Source organism: Pelodiscus sinensis, chromosome 21 (assembly GCF_052426305.1).
Source record: "Pelodiscus sinensis isolate ZL-2025 chromosome 21, ASM5242630v1, whole genome shotgun sequence".
In the NCBI taxonomy this organism is placed as follows: domain Eukaryota; kingdom Metazoa; phylum Chordata; order Testudines; family Trionychidae; genus Pelodiscus; species Pelodiscus sinensis.
Window position 1 is genome coordinate 23,087,115 of NC_143072.1, and position 25,036 is coordinate 23,112,150.

At 39.6% G+C, this 25,036-nt stretch overlaps 1 protein-coding gene across 4 annotated transcripts in view; it reads left to right on the forward strand.

Moving 5' to 3' along the window:
• The first annotated feature begins 62 nt into the window (after positions 1-62).
• Positions 63-25,036, forward strand: part of SKA2 (spindle and kinetochore associated complex subunit 2) — a 30,779-nt gene continuing 5,805 nt past the window's right edge. The window contains exons 1-6 of one of the 4 annotated variants that reach the window (XM_025179313.3): positions 8,515-9,705; positions 10,043-10,068; positions 17,366-17,455; positions 18,573-18,749; positions 21,894-21,980; positions 24,247-24,286. In XM_025179313.3, coding sequence (XP_025035098.3) covers positions 9,579-9,705; positions 10,043-10,068; positions 17,366-17,455; positions 18,573-18,749; positions 21,894-21,980; positions 24,247-24,286 — 547 coding nt within the window. In that variant the 5' untranslated portion in view covers positions 8,515-9,578. Of the gene's footprint in view, positions 303-8,514; positions 10,069-17,365; positions 17,456-18,572; positions 18,750-21,893; positions 21,981-24,246; positions 24,287-25,036 lie in introns of those variants that run through there. The other 3 variants (XM_014581376.4, XM_089772206.1, XM_075904686.2) reach the window with 3 other exon arrangements.

Consider the following 25,036-nt stretch of genomic DNA (forward strand, 5'->3'; position numbering starts at 1 on the left):
CAGTATCCGTGTCATTAACAGCGTTTAGCTGTTTCTCTGCCCAATGGGCGCGAGTCTGTGACAGTGGCAAGCCAATCACAATGAAGCGGTGAGTGACAGCTGCCCAATGGCGACCCCCGGCTTTCCCGTCCCGTGGAAAAGGGGGCGGCTAGCTCGCCGCCTGAGGAATGTCAACTATTCAACATGGAGACGGCGGTTACCAAGCTTGAGACCATGGTGAGTCCAGGGGGCGGAGGGACCAGGCCCGGAGCGGGGCCGTCCCGCCTGAGGCGGCGGGGCCTGCCTCTGGGGTGCGGCTGGAGGTAAGCGGCCGTTCCCATCCCGACTCGGGGGGACAGATGGGGATCGAAGCGGGACGCGAAAGGGTGTTCCTCTCGCCCGTTGGGCCGGTCCATTCGCTTTCGAGAAGGGGGGAGGGCAGATCCGCCTGGGTCTGTGCGCTTTGGTTTCACCCTGGAAAGGGACCGCGGTAGTGCTTGGCGGGCCGCTCCATTCACCGGAGTGGGGGGCGGGGTTGTGGAGCGCTGGCCCGGGTCGGTCCATTTTTCTCCCGGGCTGGTGAGGAGGGGGGGGTGGGGTGAAGCAGAAGCTGCCCGGACTGGCCCATTTTCCTCGCAGGTTGGGGCGCCTCTCAACCCAGGAGGCTGCAAACAGGTTTCAGGCGGGTTCGCCAGGCAGGGCCAGCAACAGACTCGGTGCGGCCCAGGGCAGGAAGCTGAAGCCCCATCGCCGCTGTTCCCGCTAAATTTTTCCATCCATGCGCAGGATACGTTTTGTAGTCCACCGTGTGTGGACGTGCACCACCGGCAGGCACAGCTCCTGGGGGCGCGCTGCCAGTCAGCTGGTTCGGCATTGGGATCCCTCCTGGGTGGTCTCCCAAGCACACAGCTTACAGAGATCTCTGCCCATCTCATGGGGCTGAAGTCCAGGGCCTTGACCCCTGCCAACTGGGGCTGAAGCCTGAGCAGGCCCCCATCGCATGAGGCCTCAGCTATTGCCTTGTTTGCTACCCCCTTAATGCAGGCCCTAGCTTTTATATGCAGAAAAGTAATTATCGTGGCACAGGTGTGCTGGAGAATCTTTATATTTGCTTCTTTTTGCAGGGGGGCGGAGAGGGGGAAGGGATGCTATTCTTGTAACCATGTAGCCACTAAAAATTTTAGAGGTTACACAGTTACATGCTGGCTCCCCTGGAGTATGGCTGGCTACCAGTGTGTGCTGGCCTCCACTCCCAGAGATTCAGCTACTGCCCTGCACTGCAGACTCTCATACAAAGGCTGCAGTATGGGGTGGCAGTCGGATCCCCGGGAGATGGACCCGGGTGTTGGCATGTAACCATTTCGGTAACCGATAAATTAATGCTTATTGGTTACCAATTTAAACAATTACTCTCTTACATCCCTATCATGGAGCAGAATTTTTCTGTGTGTTCCTTTTGCCTCTCATCCTATTCGCTGATGGAGCAGGGCCACTAGACTGATCCACTTTCCTCTTTATCTTGAAGATAGGCTGGGGGGAAACTGGAGCAGATTTAATCAAGGCCACTTCTTCTGTCAAACATGGCCATTCTTGTATAGGGGAAAAAGGACAGAGCTGTGCCGAAGTTGATCCATTCTGGTTGAGGGGCGAAGAACTCACTTGGGCTGGTTTCCACTTACTTTGAAGGATGAGAGGTCAAAATTAGGGATATTCTATTTTGGGGTAGAGCTCCTGTTGCCTATTCTCCACTGATTATGCTGGTGGAGATCTTTCATGGGCCTTTTCAGTCTGGCAAAGAAATCAATCTTCTTACCTAGTCTGGTATGGTATGCTCACCTTAATAGGGGAAGGATGATACATACTTCAGTCATTCTAGTCCCTAAATCTTTTAACTTAATTTTGGCATTGTTTGATACAGACTCCCCAGGCAGGACAAGTCATGTTATGTAACATGGTTGCCTTTTTTCCTGCCTCCAGTCATGTTTAATAGCTGTGCTTCAACACAAGTCACTTTCACTGTGCAGTTAGGTTGTAGAAAGGACTTCCCCTTCATAAGCACCAGATCCCTTCTGTGGAATCCTACAAGAGGTATCTCAAAGGCTAAGCTATTTTTTTGTTTCTAGAGTTTTTGTTAATTTATATAAATAGCTATTGGGATGGTTATTATAGGCACATTTGTTTATAATTTTCTCTGTTAACCTGGCTGGAGATGTTTGGGAATGGTCTGTGTATTCTAATTTATTATGGATATTATTTTTTTTACATTGTATCATAAACATACATTGTATAGGCTTTTTTATGATAATTACACACAGTGAAATGTGATTCAGCAAAGTATCTCTATATATAATTTCTTGCTGTTATTTGTCAGTGAACTTCCAAATAATTTGCTGATTACCTATTTGTCCTAATAATTTTGTATGTTTTGGTAACCTGTCTAATAGTGATGTAAAATCCTATTAATTGATTAACCTGTTAAAGTTGTGTTTCCCAATGGTGTTCTGCGGAATCCCGGGGTTCCGCAAAATTAAAAGAAGTGTTCCGTGAGAAAATTCCATTGCAACCTGAATTATTGTAATAGAATGGAATTTTCATTCATTTTATTAATTTTATTGAAAACAATTTTCATTTGTGTTTGCCACAGTAAGTGTCCCTGTGTAATGCCATTTTAGCCAGAGAGTGGGGACGATGATGTCACTACTCAGTGCTGTGTGCACAGTCAGTCAGAGGTCCCACTAAATTCTTTCGAGTTCAGAAGGGTTCTGTGGCCAAATAAAATTGGGAAACACTGTGTTAAAGGGTTGAGCTGGAATGGCCCCTCTGCTGCAGCCCATTAAAGGTGAGGCTTACCGGTTAACCATTCATATCCCTAGGGCTTATCTAGACTACACTAAAGTGTCGAAAGAGGATATGCAAATTCCTGCGGAACAGTTTCCAAGAACTGTTTTGCACAAGAGTTCTTGTGCAAAAGATCTTCCACAAGAGCACGTCCACACTGTCATGTGCTTTTGCACAAGGGCGTCCACGGCAGTGTGGACGCTCTCTTGCAAAAAAAAGCTCTGATGGCCTTTTAGCCATAGGGGTTTCTTGCTCAAGAAATTCATATTGCCTGTCTACACTGCTTTCTTGTGGAAGAGCTCTTGTGCAAGAAGGCTTATTCCTCATGGGGAGAGGAATAACTCTTCTGGAAGAAGCCCTGTTTTCGAACGCTGTACTGTAAATTTACTTGCGCAAGAACGCATGTGCAGTGTAGACGCTCTGCAAGTTTTTGCGCAAGAACAATTGTTCTTGTTCAAAAAGCCTGCAGTGTAGAGGTAGCCATACTGTCTAACAGATCATTGATAGTTCCACAGAGATCTCACCTAGGTTATCAAATACAGGGAGCTAGATATTGCAGTAGATTAGTAGTTTGGCTTTTAATATCTGGAAACATGGGATTGAAACTTTATTTAGATGGAAAGTGAAAATGAGTTTTGTATTCTCCTGGTCTTATACATTTAAAATCAGAGACTTTGTCTACACTGGGCCACTTATTCCGGAAAATCAGCCGCTTTTCTGGAATAAGCTGCGAGCTGTCTTCGCTGGCCCTTGAATTTCCGGAAAAGCAACGATGCTCTACTGTACAAAATCAGCCACTATTCCGGAAAAAACTATTCTGCTCCCGCTCGGGCATAAGTCCTTATTCCGGAACACTGTTCCGGAAAAGGGCCAGTGTAGACAGCCCAGTAGTCTTTTCTGGAAAAAAGCCCCGATCGCGAAAATGATGATCGGGGCTCTTTTCCAGAAAAGCGCGTCTACATTGGCCACAGATGCTTTTCCGGAAAAAGGGCTTTTCCGGAAAAGCATCCTGCCAATGTAGATGCTCTTTTTCCGGAAATACTTATAACGAAAACTATTCTGTTTTAAGCATTTCCGGACATTCATGCCAGTGTAGACACAGCCAGAGTGAAAAGCTTCTCAAGAGAAACTCAGAACTAGGAAGTAGAATGGCAGGGCTTTGTGGGAAAATATTTGTGTTTATATCTATGAATGTGGTCAGTGCTTTTAAGCCCTTTACTTTCATAAGTGCCAAAGTAAAGCACTACTAGCCCTTTTTATTTCATTTAATTACTTCTCTCAGTTTCATAAGTGTCCCATCCATTCATGTTTAACTTCCGCTTTCAATTTGTTTCTTTAACACATTAACAGCTGTGATCAAATGAAACATTTGTTGTCTGAAAATAAACTGGCAAGGCATTCAGCCAAATGGATAAGCTTGTTCTTCTAGTGTGCCTCTGTTATCTTATTGAGTGACCCACAATACCTTCTTATTCCAGTCCAAAAATTCTTCTGAGTAGCACTGTAACATGTAATGGTTTTATGACAACATCAGATTATCATTGGGGGAAAAAAACTGTAGGATCACGTGTATTAGAAAATACCTGAATCTAATTCTACAGAGTTAAAAGGTGGCTGAATTAAATATGTATTCTACCTAAATCTTAACTTCACTGCATATTTGAATAATACATTTTAAACTGCCTTTGGAGGGAGGAGCTTGCTTTTATATTCCAAGTCATGCTCTGGAATATGGTAACTACACTTCTACAGTTTCCTGTCATCTAGTATCTACTAAAGTGATGTCATATTCAAATAATGGTTGTAGTGGTAGTACTATACTGTGTTTGAATTGAATGACATGTTCAAATTCTTCTCAAATCTCTGACATTCAGTATTGATTTTAAATGTGATATCCATATGTTTTGTTTTGAGATGTACCTGTCTCTTCTACTGCTTTTTTTTAAACCCTGCCATATGTTAATATTATCTTCCTTTAAAATATATACACTGTACACTCTATCCATTGGATCTCCCTTGTCCACATATTTGTTGACCCTCTCAAAGAATTCCAGTAGATTGGTGAAACGTGATTTTCCTTTACAGAAACCATGTTGACTTTTCCCCACAACAATTCTGTTCTTTACTATAGTTTCAACTACGTTGTCTGGTAAAGTTAGATTTTACCAGCCCATAATTGCTGTGATACCTCTAGAGACATTTTTAAAAATTGGCTTTGCATTAGCTATCCTCCAGTCATTTGGTACAAAAGATGATTTAAAGGATAGATTACAAACCACAGTTAGTAGTTCTGCAATGTAACATTTACGTTTGTTCAGAACTCCTGGGTGAATGCCATCTGGTCCTGGTGACTTATTACTGTTTAGTTTATAAGTTTGTTCCAAAACCTCCTCTAATTACATGTCTATATGGGACAGTTCCTCAGATTTTTCACCAAAAAAGAATGGCTCAGGTTTGGAAATCTCACACTAATCCTCAGCTGTGAAGTCTAATGCAAAGAATTCATCTAGTTTCTCTGCAATGACCTTATTGTCTTTTAGTGCTCCTTTAGCATCTCCATTGTCCAGTGGCTCTGGTTGTATAGCAGGCTTCCTGCTTCTGATGTACTTTAAAAAATTGTGCTGCTATTTTTGAGTGCTTTGGCTAGCTGTTTTTCAAATTCCTTTTTAGCCTTCCTAATTATATTTTTACACTTCATTTGACTGAGTTTATGCTCCTTTCTATTTTTCTCACTAGGATTTAACTTCCAGTTTTTGAACCATGCTTTTTTATGTTTGTTTTTTAAACCACACTTTACACTTAAAATGGTAGAACTTTGGGTTCTTAAAACTTTTTAATTTCTTGCATACAAGTTTAGCCAGGTTTTCAAAAGAGTGTGTCTAGCTCTGTTAGCACTAAATTAATGAGAATTTGTGTCTTTAACTGATCCTGGTACAGAGTGTTGCATTTCTGTGTGTTTATCCTTTAGCTTGTTTGTTCTTCCTGTTCTTTCTATGAAGTCATCTGCTCTTTCTATACAAGTGTGATAAAATAGTACTTTACACTTCCTCAGTTTCAGTATGTGCTTAATGAGACTAAAAGTTTTTCTAGAGGAACAGAATATAGACTATAGTTTTGTAGGAAAACTTAAAAAGAACTAATTGTATTAGTAGCAATGTGAATGATAAAACTGACTACTGTAGCCAGCTTAGAAGCTAGTTTGCATATATTTGAAAAAATGACCAAATTACAATAAGAAAAGAGTGAGCTTTCATGGGCAAAGACCCCCTTCATCTGATGCATGAGTTAGAGGATCCTTAATGTGGTAAAATTCATTATGTAAAAAGTGCAAAGTTGTATCCAGTGCCCATTGAACTCAATTGGGAGCCTTTTTGTTAACGTCCGTGGGCATTGGATCAGGCCATAATGAGAAAACTATACAACATAGGGTGGTGGATGGATTAAACAGATGTTTTTCTTTACTAAGTATTTTAAGGTTCAGATCTTCAAATGTTGGAGGAAGCATAAAATGCATTCAATATGCAATACTTTATTGTAAAAGCAGAATTGCTAGATACATTTAAAATGATTGTTTAAGAGCAGTCTTGTTCCTTTGATTTGATTGTATTTTTAGTATGTTGGACCTACCTACCTTTTACTTCATGATGAGTGGTGTCTGTCGAGTGCCCTTTTTATGTTGTACTACTAGTGATCATGCACAAAAAGCAGTGCAATGTTAAAAGGGCATTGGCCAGTGATACTGTCCACGTTAGTAATATTTTTATGGAATCACAGTTCAAAGGTCAGAGTATATATGTCTAGTCTGTCTGGAAGACTTACAATAACCATGAAGTAGGATTGTCATTTCCTCATTTTTCCCACTTGCTGTCTTCATCAGGACTATGATCATGTGGCACAAGGAATATGTTCCACATACAAACAAAGGAACATCATCATGCTGGTTTCTCTAGGAAAACAATGTAAAGATGTCACAGTTATAGAGCTGGCTCAGGGTGCAGCCATAGGGGTTTAATGCAACTTCTACTCCTGGAGGAACTAAATTCTGCGCACACTATTTTTAAAAATTCTGGTTATTTTATTTGTAAAAATAACAATACAATTACACCAGTTTCAACTATTTTTGGTAATTTATTTCAAAATATCTGTCAGCAAGTATGTATGTAACAATACTGACAACAAAAAGATTCAGGAAATGTTTTTGACAAATAGATTTCTTACAAGGCCTATTAATACATGTAATAATTCATTTAAACTATGGTATAGAACCAGATTACTCATACCTCTCAGAAGCAGTGCAAAAGCTTGAGAGAGGCAGGGGAAATTGAGGCTGAGGAAGAGGGAAGTAATTGCAGGAAAGGAGTTTGGGTATAAATTTGAAATATTCTTGTTGGGTATAGGTGGGGGGAAATTTTTGAGGGAGGGATTGTTTGGGAATAGCCCCCATGAAGACCCTGACTGACCCCTTAGCTTGTTATTCACTTGGGGGGCAGATGTACCCTATCTGGCCCCATGGTTCCACTCCCGTTCAGCCCCTGCCTCAGTCTGTTCCCCCCCCCCCCCCCCATTAGCCCTTAAGCCTCTGTCTGACACCCTCTCCATAACCCTTCTCTCCTGACCTGGCCCAGCAGGCACAGCGAAGAAGGCATGCTCTTTATCTATGATAACTGGGGCTGGCCAAGAGTGAATACTGTGTTCTAGTGTCATCTAGTGGACAAAAGGCAGAACTGTAGCAACTTTTCAGCAATAGCTACTTTCCAAAAGAAAATATGCACAACATATGAAATATGTGCAATGGTATAGAATTCCCTCAGGAATAACCTTCACTCTGTTCCTTCATTTGTCTTAATCTTGCTGTTAAGAATCTTAGGACACAGAAGTGGAGATGGCCAATTGAATTATCTAGCCCTAGAGGTTCTGAAGTTTTTGTTTTTCATATTGTAGACCAGATTTTAATAAGCAAACTTCCTTTTGGACACCTCTCCCCTAATTCACAATCCTGTTGCTCCCTCTCTCATTTTGATCATGTATCATTGCTGTAATAGCCACAGCATTGGCTAGAAAATATTAGGAAACTAATTGTTTTAAAGTAATTTTAGCATCTAGAAATAAAAATTCACTGGGTCACCAGTAGTCCATGGAACCCAGTTGGAGAATCTGTCCTATGGCATCTCATTTTGTTCAGCTGCATAATGCACCTGAAAGAGATGTAGTCAGAAATGTGACTGTCAGGCAAGAGCACAACATTCTTAACTGGATTCACAACTGATTTTTGGTGTCTTTATCACTTTCCCTTGGTCAAGTGACTCAAGACATTCCACAATGTGTTAAACATTTCTGTATCCCTTTGTTTCTAGTAGGTTTGATTAACATCACTCTTAGCCTAATCTCCATAACCCTCAAGACACCTGCAAGTAACTGCAGCTTATTTTTAATTAAAAGTGTATATATAAATGGTGTTGCCTAGATGTTCAGGATTCTGGTTTCCCTTGTTTCAAAAGGTATCGCCTACTGCATAAAAACGTTCTTCTTGTTCAATATTCTTATTCAAGCTGATATAGGTTATTCTTTTAATTAAAATTATTTCCACTTACCTTTCTTACATCTTGCTGCTAACGAATGCTCTGACTTTATTGCACTACTGTACTTTACAGCTAGCAGTGCAATAGTATTGTCAAAGCATCTGAAAGCAGAGTACACAGCCATAGATAGAAACTGCAGGGCAAGAATCAAACAGTTTCTTCGAAGCCTGTGAGTAAATCTGCATTTAATACATTTACATTTTCTTGTTGTTGTAAAACATTAACTGTGAAAAATTTCTGGCAAGATGTTAAACACTTAAATTAAATTGTATTTTACTATTTGTAGATTTAAAAAAAAATCTTGAATGGGGATTATAGATCGAATAACTCAAAGTTTAAAAGATTTTCATTTGCTGAAATGCACATCTTACATTTTCATAAAATAAGAAACAAGTAGCAAAAAGGGAAGAGTGCATCTCAGATGTATCTAAGCAGTTCTGAGAAGTTATTTATCATTGACATAATTTCTTGTATGTTGGTACTTTTTACATATATTTAATTATAATATTTTCATTAAAGGCATGTCTTAAAATATTACTTACATGACAGATTAGTAGACTCACATTAAAATTGTCCTCAATTATAGAAGCAGACTGCAGTTAATAGTTCACTGTTCATCTGTAAATCTCAAATTCTGCCTTGCTTAATATGCTTATATTCTTATGAGATGTACTACATCTATCTACAGGCAGTCCCCAGGTTACGTACAAGATAGGGACTGTAGGTTTGTTCTTAAGTTGAATTTGTATGTAAGTCGGAACTAGTACATACTGTAGGGGAAACTCTAGCCAAACATTTCTCCAGAGCTCAGTTTTATTCTCCCACACCTCACTTCCCTCAGTCCTTTATTCTCAAGCTGAGGTGTCTGCTGAGAAAAGCCGCTCCGCGTCTCCCTGGTCTGCTGGGGGCGGGGGGGCGCTAGCTTCACGTCTCCCTGGTCTGCTGGGGGGAAGCAGCTAGTGCGGGGTTGCCTCACCCCGTTTGTAAGTAGGGATCCGATGTAAGTCGGATCCATGTAACCCGGGGACTGCCTGTATATCTTTTAGAAATATGCAATTATCTGTCCATCTGAATTTATTTGTTCTAGAACTCCTAAATAAGAGCTTAGAACCACCAAATTTGCTATGCAGCTTCCTCTTATTCTAACTTAAAGCAAGGTCAGGGTTTTGTTGTGCCAAGAAAATGGGAGATGCCAGGAATCGGACTGTTTTCCATAACATGGAAAGGGAGGGGCACAGAGAGGTGGGATGCAATACTGAAAGTGACCAGCAGGACTCTGGCTCCACCATTTTGCCTGTCACCAGACCAGGTAAGTAGCCTCCTGCCCCAAACTCTTTCTACCCCCTTGACTCTTGGCTACAGCATTATGGGGGGAGAGACAAAAGGTTCCTGCCAAATGAGACTTCTCTGCCCTGAGACCCTCCTCACCCCCCAACCTCACTCTTACTCACACACACGCACCCCACACCCTCAGCATCCTGTGCTGCTGTCCATATCCCCATGGCCCTGCCCTGATTCCTGGACCACCACTACCCACCAACTGCCAAAACATCAGACAAGATAAGTAGTTGTGGTTAGTGAATTGAAATGTTTCAAGATTTTTAGAACTAGTTCATCTCATCCTCACACTATGTTTCTGTTAACAGACAATGAAAACAAGCTTTTGTTCCAGGTAAACAATTAATTTCTTTAGCTTTGAATAAATTTATAATTTAATTGAATTAGCCGAATAAACTAAGAGGAAGAAAATATTCTCTCTGCATCTGCAGAAGAGGCTACTAGTGTCTAAAGTTGTTTCAGTTCTTAAATTCTAGTTTCAGGTGCTTAGCCAATGATCAGTGGGTCTCAACAAAGAAGCTAATTATCTTACCCATTACAAAGATAGCTTCCCCAATTATCACCTCTAATATCATTAGCTCACAGACATTAACATCCCCCCTCATCACCCCTCTGTTCTGAAATTTTATTTGTCCTTTTTATATGTGTTCACTTTTTTGATTGTATCCCTTTGGTATTTATGGTCATGCCAATATTCTTCCACTATTTGATCTGAGGAAGTGGGTCTGGCCCACGAAAGCTCATCACCTAATAAACCGTCTTGTTAGTCTTTAAAGTGCTACATAGTCCTGTCTTTTGTTTCAGCTAGACCAGACTAACACAGCTACATCTCTATTACTATTCTAGCAGAAAACATGTATTACTTGAATATAAATTACTTGATATACATTATTTTAATAATTATAGTTTAGGCCTTTTCATAGTGTTATTTCAGTTTAATTTTTGAAGTTTTATTTAAGAAAAACTTAAATTCAATTTAAATTAGACATTCTAAATCATTTATTTTAATACACCCTGATACTGATACATAACAACTCACATTATTTCATTGTTAACTTTGAGTTTGGTTAAACACACAGGAGAACATCAGTAAGGAAATACCTTTGACATTTGAACTATATTTTAATATTGCAAAAATAGTAACATATGGAATGATATTCCATGTGATATATTATTTCTGTAATATTAACTAAATAAAGATTAATGTTAAATAGCAGGAAATGTTTGGATAAAGCATGTATACTATGAATGGATGCAGGAGAAGGGAAGTGCCTCAAAAGGAGGAAGTGGTCCTTGTGTATAACATATTGTGGTTAATTCTGCATTGCAAATTCACACCAATCACCAAAACTGGTCTAATGAATATAAATCAGAAGAAAGAAGTTAAATTGTCATGTTATCTAGTATATATTTGACAGAGTTTATCTGTCTGTTCAAGGACTCCCTAAATGGTAAAAGCTAGGACCCCCGAATGTGATATACAGCTTCCTATTATCATAACTTAAGGTAAGATCAGGGTTTGGTTGTGCCAGGAAAATGGGATTGCTTCTCATTAAATCAGATGGAAATGAGATAGAAAAGAGACAGAATCACCAGGCAGGTGAAAGGAGTGGCTGGGAGGGGAGGCGCCTACACCCCCTGTCTGGTGCTGACCCAGTCCCAAGCCTCTCACCCATCAGGCGACTTTTGGGGAGAGCATGGGGGGGGCACTGCAGTGGCTCCCCGCACATTCGTACAAGAATGCATAAAATCAGACAAAGTTTCCCCCCTCCCCACCCCGATTTGTATGGGATCATTGTTGGCTGTTCGCCCCAGGGAAAAGTGCACAGTTTGCTGCATTCCTGATGCTAGGTGGGGAGCTCAGAGAGCAGACTAACCTGGACCTGCCTCAACTGGGGGACATGCACCCCTCCTCCATCTGTCCATCTGTGCCCACTGGAGCTGCAGCAGCGATGGAGAGGGGTTGCATATGAAATCTTCATCTCCAGCCCGATCATTTTATTTTCCAAAAAAACAAAAATTAAGGACAGCAATGCCAGGTAAATCTTCTAGCAGTACCGTACATCTGAGAGAGAGGGAGAAGCTTTGTCACACATCATGATTTGTTTAGTTTTAAACTATTTAAGATGTATTAATGGATTTCTAATTTTCAAGACATTGTATCTATATAGACATAAGTCTTAATGGGCAAAGATCATGTGATTTCCATTATTCTGTGTGGAGCAATCTTCTAACAAAATTTAAGATAGTTAAGTATGTCCAGTTATCTAAATATGGGCCTGATCCAAAGTTGAATTATTTTGCAGGTAAGTCAATGAAAGTTAGGTTGTATCAACATAACATTTTTTTTGACACTTCAGAGAGCTTAAAACTAATTATTGCTACACAGTTAGATAGCCATTCAAACAGTGAGCTGCATTCAGATAACCTAAATATTTATAGAATTAGTTTATTTTCAAGGAAATCTCTCTCTCAGCTATAATCCCAAATGATATGAAGAAATTCACACTGTTAGTTTTGTAAACTGGGCGCGCTGCCTTTCTGTGAACCAGAAATCCCTAATAGACATTAAAATGAAAGATTACAGTTAATTAAGCAATAATCATATCATATACTTCACAAAGCAATTATCCAGTTCCCTTGTGGCTCATTTACCCCAAGAAAAGAATTGTTGTGTGCTAATGATGTCATCAGTTTCCTTATTTCCTTATAAATCAGACAGATAATTAAATTTGTGAGTATTCTGATCAAACAAGGACACATTCTTAGTATAATCAAAAATAGTCTGATATAATCAGATACTGAACTGTCACTGATAGTCTCTAATTGCAGCTGTTTACATATTCATAACACGAGTATTTTAGCATTGAGAGAGGACAGTGACCAGGCTGAAAAACCTGTAGACATTGATGAAGATTTAACACCTTTTAATTAGAAAGAAAAAATAATTTTGGTTTAATTAGTAAAGTTTTATATTTGCATGTCAGATACCAAATATTTACTTTCAGCAAATAATAAAACAAGCAATGTTATTGTGTGAAATATTACTAGCATTGACTTTCTAGAGTAATAATCTTTAAAAATAAAGTGTAATAAAAGAACTGGATTACACCTTTAATATCCTAGTAACAAACTTGTGTAATAGCAGATTTAAAATTGAAGCAGTAGTGGCTGATTCTTAAATCCAGTTATATTACCAGGCACTGGTCTATTCTACAAATTTACATTGCTCAGATGCGTGGAAAATCTTACCCCTGAGCAATGTAGTTCTATCAACCTAGCCTCCAATGTATGTGACACTATGTCAACAGGAGGGTTGCTCCTGTCTACACAGCTACCCTCCCTCAAGGAGGTGGGGAAACTCTCCCATTGGCACAGATGATGTCTTCACTAAATGCCACAGTGAAGCAGCTGTGCTGCTGTAGCATAATCTGTACACAAGCCTTAGGTATAGATGTTTATGGATGTGCCAGTTCTGTTTTGGCACTTCTTTCTCATAGACATTTAATATCATTTCCAAGTATAAATAACAAGGTGTACCATGCATAGGAGAACCTGTATCTCAGAAAGGATTTACAGTTCATGTAACACAGTACAATTCAGATGCCTAATGCATGAATGGATCAGGCAAGGTCCAGCTTCAGAAAGGATGTTTTCTTTACTTTTTTGATATTACATAATTTCCCACTTTAGGTTGTCATGTAATCACAATAGAACTTAATTTTGAGAGATGTGAATGGAGCAAATTCACATTTGGTGTAGTAAGAAATGGAGATAGTTCCACACAGTTGGCAATGCAGGCCCAATGGTAGAAGACATTATGGATAAGAGTAGGTGGAAGGAAAGGAAGGTAAGTGGGTAGTGGATTAGCCAAAGCCAATAGAGGGGAATAAGGAGTTTCTTCACCACCTCAGGGTATCTGATGATAGACTAGAAAACTCTTCTAGTGTGATTATTCACTGTGACAACACAATTATTCTAGCAGCAGCTATTGGATATGTTACCTACCTGCCTGTTTCTACTAATACAATATTTTCATTGTCAATTTCTTGGCTGCTGTAAAGTCTTACTAATATACTTTGATAGCTGTGTGTAAATCTGTACATCACTATGAAAACCTTTTCTTTATACACTTCAAATATTTATTAAATTGTCACAACATTCATTCAAAGAAAACTCTGCATAATAAGATGTCAATCGAAGATGGATTACTTTGTACATAATATTTCTTTTAAGGAATAGAAAGGTTACAGAAAAGCCCTTGTGATTGCTTTCTGCATATAATGAAAGGCTGTTGAACTGACAATAACATAAAATGTACTTTAAAGAATCAAAAACATTTACAATGCATCTTGTCTGTATAAAATAGAAACTGTTAATACTTTAACTTCAGCTGAAATTTCCAACATTTTCCTTGTATCAATGGGAGAATTGCAATAGGTTATCTCGTACAAGAAATTCTTGGAACTTTGAAATGTTCAGTGGAAGTGATAGGGAATAGAAGTCTTACTTTCATATTTCATTAAATCTAAATTTTTAAAAAAATGTAGAACAAGGGCTATCTATTGTAACATATAAACCTCTAACTTCACCAAAATAATCCAAAAAACTAGGAAGTATGCTTCTACAAATAGTACTATTGTGGGAGAAGTTATCAACCTATGAACATCTACTACATGTTAAATTTTAAATTCCTGGAATAAACACCAGCATCTCACTGACTTCAGTCACTCATTTCTATGACTTTTTAGTTGGAATTGAAAAACCATTCTCTCTGCCATTGTTTGTTTGGAAAATTATCATAACTACTGTAAGAAGAAAGGAGTTATCTGACAAAGTAAGTTCTCACAGAGAAATCATCCCTAGAACCTTCAAAATCTGCTGTATCAGAAAAACAAAGTTAACAAATTACTGTAGGCCTACTGTATGAGTGAATACCTGTGGATATACAACTTTTGTTTCAATATCTGGAACTCAGGTCACCACTTCTGCGATTAGTGGATGTGGGCTGAACACCCAGAAGTGTGTTATGAAAGACTTTCTACTGAATAATTCTCATATGAAATCAGCCTGAATTTTTGCAAAGTGAAAGCGTAATATTTTGGCCCCTTTTGATGATAATGGCAAAACTCTGATGTCAGCAGTGTCAGGATTTCACCCCAACTGGCTCACAAAGCTGTGGATTTCACCTTTAGACTACTGTACCCTTTTCAAGAGTCTGGGTCTCTTTTTTTTTTTTGTCTTGTGTACCCCCAAGTTTCACCTGACCTAAAAACTACGTGCTTACAGAATCACACATAAAAAATAAGTTGCAGCACACTAAAACTGAAAAATTGCTCATTTTTTCACTTTTACCATATAATATATTATAATTACATTTCAGTGTACAGAGCAGTATAAACAAATAACTGTCTATAAATTTTTGGTTTATACTGGCTGCCTGTTGTAAAATGAGGCAAATCTCTAGAAGAGTTGATGCATTCCCAAGAAGATCTCTGAGTAACCCTAAGGGTACACATACCCCTGGTTTAGAACCACTAGCATAAAGTACAGTGCTCCCAGCTCCTTTGGTTTTTCTTTTGAATCTCCCTACTTTGTTTCCAGTTTGCATTTTCTCAGAAGGAGTCCCCTTTCAGAAATCCAAGATCATGTAATGAAACCTCAATGGGGGTATTTCTGGAAAAGGCACAGCTTTTAAACCTGCAGTAGAAAAACTGCCATATCCTTAATCTCCGATCTCTTTCCCATGAGCCACTGTATCAGCTAAGAGGGTTTACTGATACAGTAGCTCTTTGGCAAAGAATTTTCCTGAAGTTTTTTCCAGACAAGGTGGTTGTCAAGCCACCTTCTTGGTTGGTTGGTTGGTTGGTTGGTTGGTTGGTTTGTTGAGATATTCCAAACCATTGGAGGATTCTGGAATAACAGCATCCTAGACCAGCTGTTGACAGGACTCTTGAAACTACTTTGAACACAACTAAACATAAATCTAACCATTCCTGATTTCATATTTTCCTGATTTCATATTTTCCTAATCAGAGGCAACTGAAAGGAAATTCTGTTCTCTGGCTTTGCAAGCAGTCGGATGATCTCTGTATTCTTGTTCCTCAAATACTATAAGGCTGTGTCTAGACTAGCAAGTTTTTCCGGAAAATCATCTGCTTTTCTGGAAAAACTTGCCAGCTGTCTACACTGGCCACTTGAATTTCCGGAAAAGCACTGACGATCGCATGTAAAATCATCAGTGCTTTTCCGGAAAAACTATGCTGCTCCCATTCGGGCAAAAGTCTTTTTCCGAAAGATTTTGCCCAAAAGGGCCAGTGTAGACAGCATAGTACTGTTTTCCGCAAAAATGGCGATCGGGGCTTTTTTGCGGAAAACCGCGTCTAGATTGGCCACAGACGCTTTTCCGCAAAAAGTGCTTTTGCGGAAAAGCATCCTGCCAATCTAGACGCGCTTTTCCGAAAATGCTTTTAACGGAAAACTTTTCCGTTAAAAGCATTTTCGGAAATTCATGTCAGTGTAGACGTAGCCTATGATTTTTTTTTTTTTTTCATACAAAGCACTTCAGTTAGATCTAAATTCCATGCATTACAATAAAATCAAAGACCAGAGAGGTGAATAAGGAAACTTTGTTCCTGCCTGTTTGGGACTGCCTGTTTTGAGGGTTTCTCTGGATAATGTAGCTAATTGTGGTTGTTTTTCTCCTCTTTTCATCCTCCTTCACCATTCCCAAAAGTATTTGCCAGAGCAGATGGTCCTAGTTGTAGAAGTAAAAACTACAAGTGAGGAACCTATTTTTATGTTTAAAGTATGTTTGTCCTTTAGAACTCCTGCAGCTCAATGGAAGAAATAGGCTTTCATTAAACTCAAATTACAAATAAGTAATATTGATTGCAGCTGATACGTCCTTAGAGAATGTTTTGGGGAAAAAATGCTCTCCTGTTTTGAGAATTGCTTTTCAATTAGTTCTGTATGGTACAGCATGGGATACATGGTGTATTATACATGTTGTAGAGTGCACCCAAAGAGATATTACCACAAAGGAATGCATGACTTATAAAAAGCCTTAAAATGTTTCACTTTACTTGGTTTCACTGAGGTACAAGTTTTTAATTTACCCTCTCAATTCTGGGTCACTATTTTCCTTTTGTCTAAACTATATATTGCAACAGGGACTTAATGTGTATAATATGTAACACTCTCACTGTGAAAAGCTGTGAGCTCTACTGTCAAATAGTCAACAGCATTTCCTTGCATTATCTGCTCTTGTAAGTTTTTAAGTACCTTCTTGGCCACTACTTCTCATTGCCTGCCAAGTTCTTATCTAGCTAATTGTTTTAAGGCTGTGTACCTTTAATTACTTTGACTATAAAGAGTCTTCAAGTGTCCTCTCCTTATACAAGAATGTTATTATGCAATAACCAACAAACATTAATAAGTGGATTTAGTTGAGGACGGAACAGCTTCTTGCTTGTAGTACATCCAGCCTTTCAGACTGAAACATCTTGAATTCTGGGTTTTATTTTGCTTTTTGTTTTTAAGTGCAGGAAAGAGTGATAGATGTCTGTGTGCTTTTTTTTAATCTGTGTTTTTATTCTTTAATACATTGTGGTTGATCTTCAATGTTTTAGTTTCAGAAGGCAGAATCTGATCTGGATTACATTCAACACAAATTGGAATTTGAAATAATGAAAAATCTTCCTGATAATCCATCAGCAGAGGTACTATTATCAGATTAAGATTTTATATTTTGTTGTACAGGGAGTCCCCACTCTAAGTCACCCCAGTATACATCTATTCTGCACTAAAGTCATTGACACTTGTAGGAACTGATACATGAGAAGTCCTCCTATTCCCCACTCTTAAGTCGCACGCACATGCAAAAAAAACAACAACCCAATTTGCGCAAATGGAAATCCGCCACGGGGAAAATTCCCCACTTTAAGTTGTTTCATTATAAGTCCAAGTTTTTTGGAACCATATTGTGGATTTAGAGTAAGAACGGCCTGTGTCTTGCACAAATTAACTAATTTAATTAAATGGGTAATTCTCTTCAATCCCAAAACATTTAATTGCTATATATAAAAATGTCTGGTCTTAGTTTTTGCTTTTGTATTATATTTTTTTTTCAACATGCCAGCACTGTTGATGTAAATTTATTTCAAAATAACCATATCTTGGTATAATGGAATGCTGCATACTTGTATTTTCAGAAATCAGCTTGAGTGTTAGGTGGCACTGTCAACTTCAACACCCTTCTGAAGAGGTGTCCTCTGCTATGACACTTGCAATGAATCAGCCAATAAATGATGACTAGATTCAGGGGGTTATGGGAGACAGAAAAAGGGTAAAGGGGATATAATACATTATCATTGCTAGCATTTTTGTTAATGTTTCCTTGTCTATCCCATATATTCAAATTCAGTGAAAAAGAACATTGATTTTTATAAGAGATGACTCATACATTCTAACTTAGGAAAATTAATAAGGCAATAAAGTACCAAAACAGAGTATCTTCATACTACTGTATCTTCTGTGGAAGCAGAGAGTTAGTGGTTTATTACAATTTGTTTGTCTATGAAAAGGCAGGTGGAGTAAGAGTGATACAGGTAGGTGGAGTAAGAGTTTCCAAAACATGAAAGACATCAACAGTACCACATTACTCATAAAAAGACTGTAGTTAATGACTTCTACTATAAAGTGTCTTTCAATTACTTTTAACAGCTCTAGTTGCCATATACTTTGGGAACATCTAATCTATATTTAGTCTTATGTGTAGCCAATAGATCATCTGTCCTATGTCTTGTTAATTTAAAGATATTTTTCATCTTGATGTAGGAAAATCCAGTGATTCTATTAAAGGAACTCTCAGTGATGAAGTCACGTTATAGAATGTTATGTGCACAGCTGAAAGAAATTTCCATAGAGCAAAGAGAATCTATAAGCTGTATTCATGCTACTCTAGAAAACACTATGAAGATGGTACAAGCACTACAGCAACATGCTGATCTTGAGGTAATGTTTTCAGTTTACTAATATGGGCCCCAATCCTGTAAGTGGGAAGGGTTTCTCTGAAGTTAAGAACAAACATATACGTAAAAAAAATAGCAGGGGTTGGATTTTTTTTTTAAATCTTCCTAAGTTTTCTGTTGAGAGAGCAAATATTTCACATTATTGAGGTTACAGTTCAATCTTATAAAGACTTTTGCATTTGAGCAGCCCTGTTGAAGTCAGTGGGGATACTCACTCTCATTAATAAAGGTTTCTGGGACTGGGTCCATTGCTGAACTCTCAGGTCTGATTTACCACTCTGGCTATACTAAGGATGTTAAATTGCAGTTACCGAGCTAATCGTATAGTCGATACAGTTTGTGTCGGCTATAGAATCCTAGAATACTATAACTGAAAGGGACCTTGAGAGGTCATCAAATCCAGTCTCCTGCCCTCTCGGCAGGACCAAGCACTGTCTGGAACATCCCTGATGTCTATCAAACCTGCTCTTAAATATCTACAGTGATGGAGATTCCACAACCTCCTTAGGCAATTTATTCCAGTGTTTAACAACCCTGAAAGATAGGAAGCTTTCCTAATGTCTAACCTAAATCTCACTTGCTGCAATTTAAGCCCAATGCTTCTTGTCCTATCATCAGAGGGCAAGGAGAACAAATTTTCTCTCTTCTTCTTCTTGTAACATGTTTTAGATACTTGAAAACCGCTATCATGTCCCCTCTGTCTTCTCTTTTCTAAACTAAACAAGCCCAATTCTTTCAGTCTTCCCTTATAGGCTGTGTTTTCTAGACCTTTAATCGTTTTTGTTGCTCTTCTCTGGACCTTCCCCAATTTCGCCACATCTTTCCTGAAATGTGGTGCCCAGAACTGGACACGATACTCCAATTGAGGCCTAATCAGCACAGAATAGAGTGGAAGAATGACTTCTCGTGTCTAGCTCGCAGCACTCCTGTTAATGCATTCCAGAATCTTGTTTGCTTTTTTTGCATGGGTGTCACACTGTTGATTCATATTTAACTTGTGGTCCACTGTGACCCCTAGATTCCTTTCAACAGTACTCTTTCCTTAGACAGTCACTTTCCCCTCTGTATGTGTGAAACTGATTGTTTCTTCCTAAGTGGAGTACTTTGTATTTGTCCTTAAAAACTTTATCCTGTTTACCTCAGACCATTTCTTCAGTTTGTCCAGATCATTTTGAATTTTGACCCTATCCTCCAAAGCACTTGCCACCCCTCCCAGCTTGGTATCATCTGCCAACTTAATAATCATACTCTCTATGTCCTCATCTAAATCGTTGAGGAAGATATTGAACACAACTGGTCCCAACTCAGACCTCTGTGTAAGCCCACTTGTTATGCCCTTCCAGCAGGATTGTGAACCATTAATAACTACTCTCTGAGAAGGGTTATCCAGCAAGTTATGCACCCATCTTATAGTAGCCCCATCTTGGTTGTATTTCCCTAGTTTATTGTTAAGAAGGTCATGTGAGACCATATCAAATGCCTTACTAAAGTCTAGGTATACCACATCCATCACTTCTCCCTTATCCGCAAGGCTCGATTTCCTATCAAAGAGAACTAGGAGATTGGTTTGACATAAAATTCCATTGACTACTCGATTAGCTGATTAACTGAAATTTAAAATCCCTAGTTAGACCTACAGAAGCTACATGACAAGCCCAACATGGAACAGAGAACATTAAACTAGGATAATCCTGGATCTCAGTCCTGTGTTCAATATACTGACTGGATAACACTGCCTCTCTTGAAATACTGTATTTAATCTGACAGTTTCCCTAGTCAAACATTGTCTTATGCTTTCTCATTATTTAAAAACTGGCAGTTATCCCTTATAATCAGAGAAGAAAATACAATGACCTTTTCTCTCCATTTGGGACAATGTTGTGCTGACAGGCAGCATGTTGAGAATAATTTTATAGGTTTTTGTTCTTGGGTGAAGTGGCAAAATCATGAACCACTTACTTGGGTCAAGTAGGATTAGGTAACAAGTTTTCAGCTAGTAGTTTGTGTACAGGCAGTCCCCGGGTTACGTGCAGGATAGGGACTATAGGTTTGTTCTTAAGTTGAATTTGTATGTAAGTCGGAACTGGCTCCGGATTCAGCTGCTGCCACTGAAACTGACCAGGGGCTGACTACAGGAAGCCGGAGGCAGAGTTGCTCTGCCCCCAGCTTCCTGGAATCAGCCTGATCAGTTTCAACGGCTGCTGAATCTAGAGCCTGGGACAGAACAGCTGGGGCGCTGCCCGGTAGGTTCCCACAGGACCAACCCGGCAGCACCCCAGCTGCTCTACCCGAGGTGTCCCGCAACAAAAGCCTGGTCTGCTGCGGGGGGGGGGGGGCGCACTAGCTGCGCCCCCCTCCCCTCCCAGCAGACCAGGGAGACCCGAGCAAAGCCGCACAGGCGGAGGGACCCCGCCGCCCGTGTGGCTTTGCTCCTTTGCCCCCGAGCAAAGCCGCACAGGTGGCAGGATGCCGCCTGTGCGGCTTTGCTCCTGTCTCCCTGGTCTGCTGGGGGGGGTCCAACGGCTTTGCTGGACCCCCCCCCCAGCAGACCAGGGGGACAGAAGCAAAGCCGCCCAGGCGGCGGGGGTCCCGCTGCCTGGGCGGCTTTGCTCCTGGGCAAATGAGCAAAGCCACTCGGGTGTCCCTGGTCTGTTGGGGGGGTCCAGCAGCTTTGCTGGACCCCCCCAGCAGACCAGGGAGACTGGGAGAAGCTTTTCTCGCCCTGGAGGACACGGGTGGCGACCCGCCGCCCGTGAGCTCCGGGGCGAGAAAAGCCCCGTTCGTAAGTCGGATCCGCGTAAGTCGGGGACTGCCTGTATTTGTAACCATCTCTATACTATAGCAGAGATCGAAACAATTTCAAAGAAGGAATTAGAATTTTTTATTGGAATATTTTTCAGCTATTTTTCTAATGTTACAATCATAGATTAACATGAGTGTTTTTTTCTGGTGTTTGAACATGAGTTTAATGATGGGATTTTTTTTCAGAAACAGTCAGCCTCTAACTCTCTGGTTTCATTGAAGTTAATGGGAAATTACGGCTTATATGAGAAGATTTAAGAAAACAGAGTGTTTATGAAAATTCCACCCTTTAGTGTTGAAAATAGCAGTTTCTTTTTTCCCCTAGCTTTCACCTCTGTCTGAAGAAGAACAGACTGCAGCACAACAGTTAGCATGTAAAATTGTTAAAGGAACAGAGCCACCAGTGGAAGAGGTAATTTTGATTTTACATGGCTTGATTCTGCAAGCCTCTTACTCCTGAGGAATCTCTGCGAATTCAGTGGAACTATCTGTGTGAATTAGAACTGCTCAGTTGACTAGCGGTTTTCAGGCATGTGCCATGAAATAGTTATCTTTTTTCACTTTTTTCAGTTTACTGCACTAAATATTTTGTTTTGTCCCCTCTCCTCCCCTGGCCTGGAATGACTTTGTTCAAGGAACATTTTATTAAACGGTGCTATCTTTATCTTTATATGGTAGCATGTATCTTTAAAGTACAAGAGGAAGGCTAAATTGTGCTGCTTAGATCACATCTAGTATGTAAAACAAACATGGACAATACCTTGAATTCAGAAGCACAGTCTGTTCCCGTTGATCTGTTTCTTATTGCAAGAGCTCCCTCAGATAATTCAGCTATTTGCAGAGTAGCTACCTACCCTTGGGAGTTGGGGGATGAAGAGCATGATTATTTCAGTCAAATGTCTATAAATATGGACAGTTATTCTAATTTCCTGTTAAATATAAAATATACATTTCAAAACTTACTAAGTTTTAACTTCACCACATTACAATGCTGAAGCAATATAATATGAAACTAAAGATGTTGAATAACATGAAACTCAGGATTTCTGCCATAAAACCATTCCTAACACAGGCTTTTCATGGTTTGCTGATATTTGCTTTATAGATTTAGTCAAGGTCTTTGTTATAATATAACAAATGATTTTCAAGTCTAGGTTTTAATTATCATTTTAGCTTTGTCTGACTCCTTTTTCCACTGCTTTTCTGTCAATGGCACTTCACTTTCTATCCCTTCATCACCACTGTTTTGACAGCCTTTTAGTATATTTCTGCTTCAACTCCTATTTTTGCTAATCTCATCATTAATAATAATTATCAAAATTAAATCAACAATAATTATACCATCATTTGTATTACTGTAGTACCTGGGAGCTCTAATCATGAAATACTGTAGGACCCATTGACCTAGACAGTGTAGAAATGCAACAAACCCAGTGAGTTTACAGTTTAAGTAAAGCTTATCATCTTTTCCCTTTTTCTGTTTCTTTTCAAATATATTCAAAGACCCCAAACAAAATTAGGGGCTGCTCCCATTAAAGTCAGGGGAATTGGGATTAGGCCTTAAATGAATTCTGTGTGCGTTTTGTTCTTTTCAAAGGGGGATGATTTCTCTTCCTCTGTCTTAAAGGCTCTGTTTTGGTAATCCTTTCTTCTGACTAAGGAATGCTGGATGCAGCTTCCTCTAGAACAGCAGTTCCCAACCTTTTCCAGATGGGGACCCATTTTGACAATTCAGGAAGACTTGGTGACCCAAGACAATTAAAAATGGGGGTAGGAGGGATAAAAATGGGGGTAGGAGCCACCTGGGGAGACACTTGGCGACCCTTTTGAAATGTAATGGCGACCCATATTTGGGTCCCTGCTCTAGAACCCAACAGAACTGTTGGCCCTCAGGGTAGCTTTATAATGCTTTTAAGCATCTTTCCTTGCTTTGCATGTGTAGTGTTTTCAGCCACCACCAGACTAGAGAACTGCCTGGCCTGACCTGACAGTTTTGGTGTTTTATTTCTAAACTTATTTCTTTGTAACTAGATTTCTGCATGCTGCCTGGTAGCTAGTGTGGTAACTCATTAGGAAACATACACTTAATACCTGGAAATTCTGCCATATGAGTTCCTTGGCAATTAGTTGGTAACACTCCGGCTTTGTCTAGACTGCAGGCTTCTTTTGGAAGAACCTTTTTCGGAAGAGATCTTCCAAAAAACTTCTCCCGAAAGAAAGCATCCACACACAAAAGTGCATCGAAAAAGCGATCATCTTTTTTGAAAGATAGCATCCATTCAGTGTGGATGCTATCTCACATTTAAGCTGTGATTACTATGGATGAAGTGGCCACCAGGGGACCTGTGCTTTTTCCTCTTTCCTCTTCTTTTTTCGAAAGAACTCCCTCTTCCCCGTCCACACATGCCTTTTTCCAAAAGAGCTCTTTTGGAAAAAGGTTTCTTCCTCGTACGTAAAAACCCCTCTGTTCTTTCAATTTACTTTTGGAAGAACACGATTGCAGTGTGGACATAACTCAGGTTTTCTCAGAAAAATGGCTGTTTTTCCAACAAAACTCTAGTGTAGACATACCCTCAGTCATATTTCTATATTGGTAACTAGGTAAAAACCATAGTACTACTTCAAAATTGTAGTACAGGACATATGAAATGTGACATCATTCTGTTTTTTATTTTTAGCCACTTTGTTCACTGCCTACAGTTCCTGTTCCAGATAGGGGTAAGTGCTGACAAATCCCTTCTATTACTTGATGCTTAGAAAAGGAAGCTCTTTTAGTGAAGATTTTTTTTTTTGGGTGTGGTATGTGTACAGATAGATAGCTATATACTCCCCCACACTCATGTAACCTGAATAGTAAGATATTTGAATATATCTAGTTGAATATTTAGGACATCAATATATATATCTTAAGAGTATATTGACATTTTAAATGTATTTCATTGTGGTCCTATATTATGAAATTCAAGGTTAGCATCCAAAAAATCAACTTTTTAAATACCTATATTAGGGATGTTAAATATTGGTTAATTGAATAGTCGAGTAACCTCATGAATTGTTATTGGTTAGTCAACTATTTTATAGTCCCTGGGGGTGGGGCCAGCAGCCAGTGCGCTCCAGCCTCACTCCCGAGGAGCCCCCTGATACTCCGTGCTGCTGCCTCTGTATCAGACGTAGCAGCACAGGGTGCCAGGTGGGAGCTAGTCTGTGAGGGGAGCCAGTTTAAAAAACAGCTCCCCTTGCGGACTGTCTGCTTGTTGCTCTGTGCTGCTGCCTCTGATAGATATAGAGGCAGCAGCGCAGAGTGGCAGCAGCCCCCATCTAGGGGGGGAAATGCATGTAGTCTATAGCATTAACCTATAAGCTTTTGCTTATTGGTTAATCAACTACATTGTTACATCCCTAATCTGTACACACACACAATGAAACTGTGTGTGGACAATTCGATTTTGTGTTTTAAAAGGTGATTTT